Source organism: Planococcus citri, chromosome 4 (genome assembly GCF_950023065.1).
Source record: "Planococcus citri chromosome 4, ihPlaCitr1.1, whole genome shotgun sequence".
In the NCBI taxonomy this organism is placed as follows: domain Eukaryota; kingdom Metazoa; phylum Arthropoda; class Insecta; order Hemiptera; family Pseudococcidae; genus Planococcus; species Planococcus citri.
The window spans coordinates 27,752,524-27,762,911 of NC_088680.1; the positions used below are offsets into that span (position 1 = coordinate 27,752,524).

General features: G+C 33.2%; 1 protein-coding gene across 1 annotated transcript; it reads left to right on the top strand.

Moving 5' to 3' along the window:
- Window positions 1-5,853: 5,853 nt before the first annotated feature.
- Window positions 5,854-7,171, top strand: LOC135845140 (fatty acid synthase-like). Its single transcript, XM_065363604.1, has 3 exons — window positions 5,854-6,004; window positions 6,732-6,869; window positions 6,969-7,171. Exons 1-3 carry the CDS (start codon window positions 5,854-5,856, stop codon window positions 7,169-7,171), a joined length of 492 nt encoding a protein of 163 aa, XP_065219676.1.
- Window positions 7,172-10,388: the final 3,217 nt, after the last annotated feature.

Below are 10,388 nucleotides of genomic sequence, written 5' to 3' on the forward strand. Positions count from 1 at the left end.
ATCGCCCTCATGATTAGAGCTCATTTCATTTTTTCAATCAAAAAGGGCACCCTGTGCATTTTTGGAAAAAATGAAATAGCTAATAATTCGTTGATTCCTTTTTGAAAATTTTCCTTGAATTTTCACACTCGATGAATATTAGAAAATGACGCAATTTTCGTTGCAGGTCATTGAGTGTTGAGTCAGGGAAAATAGCCATTAAATGAATCTTTGAAATAAAACTCCTTTTGCTTGATTTTGATCTTCATGTTTCGTGCATGAATTTTAAAATTGGGCCAAGCCTTTCCCCTTTAGTCAGATTTTCAAAAACTCCCTTTGTTGGAACTAACTTTTCGTTGAAGGACGTTTACGAACGTATAGTAGAAAAAACTTTCACGTATAGGGACCTATTTTTGGATTTCTGATCAAATTCGAATTTTTCTCGATTTTGATGCTTTTTCGTTGCAGGACACCGCAGGGTGTATATTAGAAATTGGTCTTTTTCTGGAAAGTTCACTAGAATTCTGGGTGTATCAGTTCGATTCATTTTCTTGCATGAATAGGGACAAGATAGACCCCCCTCCCCTCCCTTTTTATTTTTTATTTTATTCTATTTTATTACGTAATATTTGAGTACATCTAATTTTAGTTAAGCTATATTGCATGTTAGAGCAAATATTTTTTAGATTAGCACCGTAAGTTTCATATCTATTAATTCAATTTTCGATTTCTAAAGCTAATTGGTTACCGGGAGAACGTGGAAAATACCTTATCAATCCCAATGTTGTTGACAGCGTAGCTCCGAGCTTTTAAGCCATGTCCAAGTTCCAAGGAACATTTGAAAAGCTTGAATTCTCAACAAGTAGCTGATTGTAACCAGAAATCGAAACGTTATCGATAATCACTTTTTTATTAATTTTAATTCGTGAAAAACGACTCTTATTTTTAGCATTAGAAGTTAAACTTTTTTCCATTCGCATTTCGAGCGCTTAAATATCTAATTAAGTTTCTTGAATTATTTTGTAGAATTATTTTTTAATGAAAATTTCAATTTAGGCTATTTTTATTCTTATTCTGAAGAAAGGAAACAATCTTTCTTTTTTATATACGCTTCGAAAAATGGTACAAGACATTTTTTTTTAATATCGCTTGAAATTAACATGAAATCAACGACCTTTTTTCATAATTATAACTTTGCAAAAACTACAGACAAAAGATTTTTATTTTCTGCCTCCATTATTTTAGTAAATACTCGTTTGTTAGGATAAGTCTCTTTTAAAGGTATATTTTAATTTTCTTCCCTGTATTTTTTCGAATTGTAAATTTTAAATTTTTCAACGTAAATATCGAATCAAAATGTAGATGAAAAGTAATGTAGTTTTAAGAATATTCTATTTCTCAGTCTAATTTTAATTGTGTGTAACTTTATTGAAATACTAAATACTGTTAGGTATAATCGTTATCTATTTCCCCATTTTTACAACAAAACTAATTTTAATCAAAATTTTGAAAAATGTACAAAAATCTATTCCCATATTTGTTAACTTTATCAGTCCTTCGACGACGAAACCAATGGTACTAGTTTTTGTAAATTTTTCTATTTATCTATATGTATCCACTTATGTATATGCATTATGTAGTAAGATAACCTACTTAAAAAACAGCTTTGCTCATTTTTTCGTATGTTCTGTTTAATTTTAGAATTCGTTATTTTTAGTTATATTTTTAGTTTTCAAAAAACATTTACTCGTTAAGATAACAACTTATGTACTCAAAAAGTAAAAACATGAAAAATCTTCTTTGTTACCGATGTGTTAAGATTCAAAACTTTTTTCAATAGTTAAAAGTAGAACGAAAACAAAAAATGAATGTACATAGTTCTAGAATTAAGAATCACTCCTGTATATACAATCGTGTTTAGATTAGGTTATAAACGTGTTGAAAATAATGATACCCCTATGTAAATTTTGTATTTATTCCTCTAATACGCATTCCTTACGTATTTCATATGTGATATTTTTGCATTTGTTCATGTTGTGATATTTCTATGCATTTTTATTGCATCTGTGATATGTTGTGTATGCATGCTTTGTATATTTCCTGCTTTACGTTTACTTACGACCATTTGATTAGAATTTCACTCTATTTTTTCTAAATCCTTTTTACTTTTCACTTTTATCTTTTATTTTTCCATTCAACTTAACGTAACGTAAACTCTATTTAATCAAAGGATGACCACTTTTGGACTTTAAAATCTGTTTAGTAATCGTAATTTTCGCGTATGCCCTACATATAATTTTTTTTTAGTCATCCTAATTATTTTACAACAATTGGCACTTAAGTACACTATTGCTGTCAGGGAAAGTTAGATCAGGTTCCATCAGAAATCAAAGCCCTCATTGTCAAACTTCAGTAAATCGAAAACAACAGATTAGGATAGATTTCGAGATGAGTAGAATTCTCATTGGAACTTCTTCAAAAAACCAAAAAATCGTCAAAAATCTTAAAATTTTTTATAAAGTATAAAAATACAAAAGATGTACAAAATTGTACCACCCTCAAAATTCCTCTTTCGAACTCTATGACCTTCAAAACATAAAAAATTAAAAAACTACATAAGGTCAAAACAAATCTAAATTACCTTTGATTACAATTCAAAAAAAAAAAAAAACTAACACACTATTACTGCATAATTACACCCATGAACTAAACAAACTAATCCAAAATCTTCTACTTTTACGATCACTAAAGCTTCTAGCATCTCTTTTCGAAAACTTATCTCTTCAATTAATTTCAATAAACTTACATTCTTCCTCGTAACGTTCGGATCGAATAAAATACTATATCTTTATAGTCAAAACATTTTCTAAATTGTCACAAGAATTCCAATTTAATTTATCACTAACTTTCGATTAATTAAAAGTACTATATCCGTATAGTCAAAATATGTTCTAAATTTATATAAAAGTTTAAAATAGTTCAAAATTAAATATTTTGATAAAATTTCCTTTGAGAATTTGAATCATATCGAAATTCTATAGTAGTCTTCTTAATCAGGTGTTGAAATAGCATTCTTTCGAATGATTTCGAAACGTTTGATACTCTTTTATCATTCAGTATCATAAATAATTCACGATCCAATTCTTTTGAATTTCTCAATCATTTTGTCAGTCATCTTTTATAGGTCTTCTATGTCAGTTTCGAGCTCACGGTCTGTTTTGACAGAGTTCGTAATTTTTTCAAACCAACTTGTCATGTCTTAAATCTTTTTTGCATTGAAGGACAATGGCAATTGGTGAGATATTCTTTCTTTGTCATCACATTCCGTCGAGAATTTTCATCCTCTAGGACAATTTTTCCAAATTTTCATGTTACCAATGAACAGCAGCCAACTTTAATGCATTGGCATTGTTGCTCATTGTAACAAATGTGTTTTGGTTAAATTAGTACTCATCTTCTGACATTTTCGCTTTCAGTCATTTCTGACATTCTTATTTTGAATTAGGATCAATGACTATCTCTCACAAGACTCACTTGTAGTATAAAGATTTGACAAATGAAGTTATTATAGATTTTCTCATAAGTGCGACAATAGGTCATCAAAATGTGAAGGAAAAGATTCCAAATAATGGACATATTCGAACTCCAATACCCACACGACATCCCAAAAAATTATTATCATCCTCGATTTGTCTAATTTGAGCCAATTTTCCTTCTCCTTCCTTTGCACATGTTTTCCTAAAACCTTCAGACTTGAGCAAATCAATATTCTCAAGAATAATACTTCAATCAAAAGTCTGAATTCCATTTTCTTTGTATTCCAAGGCGTACTTAGTTTCTACATTTCTACGATTTTTTTTAAGATCTAATACTTCGATTTCTTCTTAGGTCTCATCCTCTTTTCTCAAGCTGCCAAAACGCGTATAAAAAACAGCCAACGCCACAGCTTGTTTCTTTTTTCTTTGCACTTAGACGCAGTCTGATCATGTCTAGAATATTTACTCCACTTCATTCCTTTTCGGACTCAGTATGGCATTTAATGTATTCAATGTCTCTGACAGTGAATCATTGGTGTTGCACTGATATGAATTAGGGGTGAGTGGACAAAGAGTAAATATTTTCTAAAACACTTTTGAAAACTCTGCTCCACTTTTTAAATCTTGACTTCAATGGACGCTCCTGCAGGCCCTTAGCCAGCTAGTCGCTTGCACTAGGACAGCTATTGACCTCGCAGAACGTTCATTGATCTTTCAGACCCAATTAACCACCTTTCTTTGACCTTCACGAGTGATTCGAATGGTAGGACTTGGATATATCTTTGTTAAACCATGCTCGCTCTATTTGAGGTGTAGGAAGGTGAGTAGTTGAGACTTTGATTTTGTCCGTATTCTTCTGCTCACCTGCAGTGGAAAGTACGGAGGGGCAGAGGGTATCCCGATGATATTTTATGGCACCTAGGGTTCCAAGGCATATTCTCCTCAGGATTCTTTGGAGTCCGTGCTTCCCCCTACGGTTCTGCATCCCTTGAGTGAACCAAGGAAGGGGGCATATGTGAGGGGACTTATGCCTTGCAACGCTTAGGTGTTGCCACATATCATATATCTCTCCGCGTCTATGTGTAAGATTACTCCTAAAAGAAGATGTCCCTACTTAGACCAGTGGGAGAAACTTCCCCTCCGACTTAGCGAGATGCCAGCATCGAGCCTCGGAGAATCGGTAGCTCTCGCCACTCTTATTAGAAACAAGGAAGCCGAAACTCCTCTCTAATATCAGTCCAGTCGCGTGGGTATTATCCGGTTAACCCAGCACGACATTTGTTAAAGTGTACTTTTCGTCAATTTAAAGAATATTCATTAGATTAAATATTCTTAAACCTTTTATCGGTTAATCGTCATACACTACCAATCGGTTTTAAAACAATCATTATTATCATCGCATTTCGCGTATCTTTATCTACTCTTGCTAAGGTAAAGTTCTCGCCGCGTTTACAATAACACCAACAATGGTCGTAAGTATTCAACTTCTTCCATAATTAATATGTTAAAATGAATTTATTTACCTGTTATTATTAAGATATAAATAGTTAGCTTTACCAACTATTTATGGTGTAATTATAAGGTGTGTATTACAATTACATCGAATACACGGAGTATCTAACTAGGTGTTGTTATTCTTCTAATTTATTTATTTAGGCGCTAAATGAATAAATGTAGATAGGTGAATTATTAGAGTCATGACCCCTAATTAGGTGCTAATACACCCCTATGATAGGTCCTCGGACAGATCATAGACGGATTTGTGTGAAGCTTAGGTCTCAATCAGTGTAATATAGCTATCCGGTGCATTATATTATCAGAGCATAGGTATATAGTAAGTGCTTAACTTAAAACTTTTACTTAGGTGTTTATTATCTTTCTATGTCTTTACATTGGCCGATGATCTAAGACTTTACAAAGACTATTAGGCGATTTGTTAACCATGACAGCAGACAGCTCGCGACTTTGTATTCACTTGACTATTTATAAAAGAGCTCTATAGGTATTTCAGAAATCATTATTCTAATTACTAAAGTAGGTATTTAGGTACTATAATAGGCATGTACATATAAATTTAACGTGCCTTAATATGGGTACCTACTTGGAATATTATTCATATAAAAAAGTAAACGAATAATATTATAATAAGTAGTAGACACATTACTAATTTCCTTCCCCCTGCCTAATAATTTTTTTGAAGGTAGTTTTAAATAAACTATAAACATTCCACAGCTTAAATCCATTGTATTAATTTGCCCAATAAGCAGTACACATAAGTTGAGACACTACTCTGGCTATTCATTTGTTTAAAAATTGTCATTGCGAACACACAAAAACCATGGCGACGCCACGCGAAAGTTACCACGAGGATGATATCGTGATTTCTGGAATTTCAGGAGCATTTCCAAACAGCGACAACTTCGAAGAATTCAAGGAGAATTTATTAAAAGGAGAAAATATGTTTTCAACCAGCGATAAATATGGAGAAAGTAAGTAAAGAAATGAATTATACGAGTACGTACACAATTACACATACGATACCTAGATAGGTACCTAATCACAATAATTCTGAATTTTATTTTCAATTAAGAGAATTAATTTTTTTTCCTCAAGTGATATGAACAACTTTAGGATGAGGTGGGGGCAAATATTAAACATCTAAAAATAAAAACTATACCTACTATTCTTAGAGCACCTACCGTACAAATTGCATAAAAAGGAAATTTCGATTTTTTAATTTAGTGCCTACCAGGCCTACCTTATGGAAGTGTACCTATTTCAAGCCACCATGACAAAAATTAATTCAAAATTACCACAAAAAACCCATTTAAAGTGACTGAAAAAAAATCATTTGAAAACAACACAAACACCACAAAAAATGTATGTATTGTGAAATAAAAAAAAATCCTACTTAGAATTACAGCAAAAACATTTTTTACTTAAATTGAAAATCAAATTTTTAATCACCTCCAAAAACTATAACTAACTTCATGAAAAAAAAAAGAAAAACAAATATTGAAAAAAAGAATCTAGTATTTTTCAAAAAATGATATGAAATTTTCAGTAGGTTCATTCAAGACCATTAGACTTTTGTTAACACCTCTAATTTTGCAATTAAAAAAAATGGAAGAACAAACTTACTGTGTAGTAGATATGGTACTGGCTAAAAAAATTTGTTACCTAAGTATGTAAATGCTTATTACCTGGACAAAACAGCTCATATCAATGGTGTGCTGAAAACAATCGATCGTTTTGATCATACTTTCTTTCACATAAATCGTCACGACGCCGAAGGAGTGATCATCGGATCGAGACTTCTACTTGAAAAAACATTTGAAGCTGTGTTGGACGCAGGTAAATGTCTCACGGATGATAATGGGGTGTACTTAACCCACCTTCTATCAATGTGATGCGATAAAAATACAAATAAAACTTTGAACACTTTGTTCAAAGGTTACAATTTGCAAAAAATAAAAGGTAAAAATATTGCTGTTGTTTGCGGAATATGGGACGCTAGTACCGAAAATGATCCAGCCTTCGAAGCAGTGGAAGAAAGGTTCACCGGATCTGTTGGTACGGGTCAATATATGTGTGCTAACAGAATTTCAAGTTGGTTGGATCTACATGGTAATAAATTACATACATACATATACTGACTACCTACTTATCTACATAGACTATTAAGGTACAACTTTTTTTAGTGTGGGTAGCACACTATTGGCCTCACTCTGAAAATTTTCTGGGGAAAAAAATTTAAAACTAAAATGTTCTCTTGGTAACTCCGAAATAGGACCTAGTTGTAGTGTGAATACAGCATGCTCGTCATCTATGTACGCTTTGGATATGGCGATCAAGTACATCCAAAATGATCACTGTGAAGGAGCGATTGTGGGTTCTGTGAATTTCATTTTTGGTGACGGAGGAATGACAAAGAATTCTGCAATAATTCATAGCACAAAAATTTCCTCACCTTTTGATGCACAAGGTGCCCACCTACCTCATTTAGAATAGGTATTAATTCACAACTATCACTTGGATCGTTCATTACTTGAGGTATTTTAGCTGGAGGATACATCAGAAGCGAAGCTGTGGTAGTAATGTTTCTACAAAAAAGAAAATACGCTAGAAGAATCTATGCCAACGTCATTCATTTGACAACCAATTGCGACGGATACAAAGCTGAAGGCATCGCGCACCCTTCAATCACGCAACAAAAAAAACTTTATGAAAAATTCTACAAAACGATAAACATCGATCCGAGATCAATCTCGTATATAGAAGCACATGGTACTGGAACACAGGTACGTCCTCCTATCAGTAAAATTGCCTAAGTTACTTCGCTGCGATTCAACATTTGAGGGAGTGGTGGTCAGGTGAGGTAGGGATAGTGTTCATCCTATTAAACTGATATTTTTTCAGGTAGGGGATGTTGTAGAAGGCACATCAATTGCAGAGTTCTTTTGCCAAGGACGTGAAACTCCACTGAAACTTGGATCGGTCAAATCAAATATAGGACATACAGAGTCAGCTGCTGCTTTATGTGGTATTACTAAATTAATTGCAGCCTTTGAAAGTGGAATTATTCCTGCAAACCAGCACTTCACAAGCCCAAATCCAAGCATCAAAGGTTTACTTAATGGTCAGCTTCAGGTACATCCTCGTACTTAGATAACATTCAACTCATGGTATTCAATCAGTTGACTGTATAGTACCTACATTAAAATTATGTATGTGCATTTTCAAGATTGTTACAGTACCAACGCCTGCAGATGGAAGATATTTCGCAATAAATTCTTTCGGAATAGGCGGTGCAAACGGTCACCTCTTACTGTCACCTCATAATAAAATTAAACAATCCGCAAAATCAAAATGTGAAGATGATATACCACGAATATTGACTGTTTCTGGGCGCACTGAAGAAGCTATCGATTGCATTTTCAATGATGTAACGAAAAACCTTTGATTTAATTTGTCTACCCAGCGTTAATTTTATTGCCTAACTATGCTGGGATATGCATGAAATTGAACACTAAAACTGTTCAGCGTGAAATTTTACCTCAGAATGTGTAATTAAAAATTCATGTATACCTCACGATCGTGAAACCAAGTACGCGCGCAGAAATATTTCTGCTTATATGTATCAAAATAGCTGAAAAGGGCATTCCTGGGTAAAATAGGTGAAATTCCCCAGTCCTAGGATTTTTGAAATTTTGATGAAACATTGTTGGGTACATTTGAAAAAATGTTGGAGCCAAAAAAATTTCACCCACCCCACCTTCCTTACTCATAATAGCGAAAAGATGTTTTTTTTCAGGGGGGGATCAAAGTTAATACTCGAAAACACATTGGAAATTCAAGTGAAAACATATGAATTAGTTGATCATAATCACGATTCCGAAAGCAGCATAATGTCATTATCAATGTGGAAGTCACTGAACAGTTTACCAACAATACAGGTACAACTTTTTCAAAAATGCAATACTAATAAAGTTGGTGATATAAAGAAGAGGTAGATACGTACACCTAACATCCCACCATCTGTAAAAATATGAGTAGGTAAAGCAGGAGAAGACGGATACGTAAATCATTCAGGGCACAGATGGCAGTTTTCTGGGCCGGTGATAAAAGAAAAACCTCTTCTTTCAGTTCTCAAAACACAAATTATCAAAAGCTTTTGCCCGAGCAACACTGGGGTTTGTTTTCTTTTCTTTTTCAAAATTAAAATTTCTAAAAAAAAAATTTGCATAAAAAGTATCGTTTTTATACCACTAGACTGTTTGTTTGAATTTCTCTTCAGATTTGAGAAACAAAGATATTCACGATAATGTAAAAATTAAGATTATGACTCCACAAGTCATCAACTGATTTCCTAATTAACACACATGTAGATTGCATAAATAGGTGTCTACATAGTAGCATGAGTTTTCTATACATGAAGTGCAATGCCTAAATAAAAAGTTGGCAATTTTCCAGCCCAACGTCACCATTTTCACTAGCCGGGATCAAGTGACTGAAATTCAAGTACCAAATGAAATCAACGTGTCGAATGAAAAATTACCTAACGATAAAAGCAGCTCAATAATCGTTTTATCCGACATATCGCACAAAATGGACGTACGTAAACTGAAAATTGCGCGAATTAAAAATTATTTCTTAACACATACACGCTGGTATGGCTTCTTCTCCCCAGATGATTGAAAGCATACACGGAGCTTTAAAAGAGGATGGATTCCTGATTACAAGAGAACCGGCCGCCAAGGCTTTCAACACATACAAAAAACTAGGGTTCAACGTTTGCTTCAGTCGTAAAATCAACGAAACAGAAAGAATTTTGCTCTTGAATAAGGTACCTATGTTTCGTCATGCGTTTTGTTGTAGTACCTAATCAAATAACCAATGCATTCTGAAATATCAGTAAATTAAATAATTCCAATAACAAAGTGTGAAAATAATTAAACTTAACAGGTGGTGAGAAATGAATCAGTTTACAAAACTGTAGAAGTAACCAGCAATACGTTCGTTTGGGTATCAAATGTTCAGAATGAATTAGCAGCCGTTGATCCAGGACGAAACGAAAAACTGGTCATTTATGCCGAAAAAGATCCAAGAAATGGAATACTGGGATTTTTCAATACCTTGAGAAAAGAGGAAAAAGGAAAGAATCTGAGGTAGCTTATTGTGTATTTTTGGTACCTCTATATACAGTACAAAATCGATTAAATTCGTTGTAAATCAGAAACAGCTTCATTTGTTCATTATTCAATGTTATGATTCGAAAGATCTTTGCAAAAGATTAAGCAAGCGCTAATTGTTTTATTTTTTCCTCATCATTTCAATTTTGTAGATGCGTTTACACGATGGATGAAAAAGTAC

Bases quoted from the DNA above. Each gene is read 5' to 3' on its own strand.
- LOC135845140 (XM_065363604.1), top strand. From the start codon at position 5,854: ATGGCGACGCCACGCGAAAGTTACCACGAGGATGATATCGTGATTTCT. The intron at 6,005-6,731 runs GTAAGTAAAGAA...TGGACAAAACAG, and splicing joins CAGCGATAAATATGGAGAAA to CTCATATCAATGGTGTGCTG. The intron at 6,870-6,968 runs GTAAATGTCTCA...CTTTGTTCAAAG, and splicing joins TGAAGCTGTGTTGGACGCAG to GTTACAATTTGCAAAAAATA.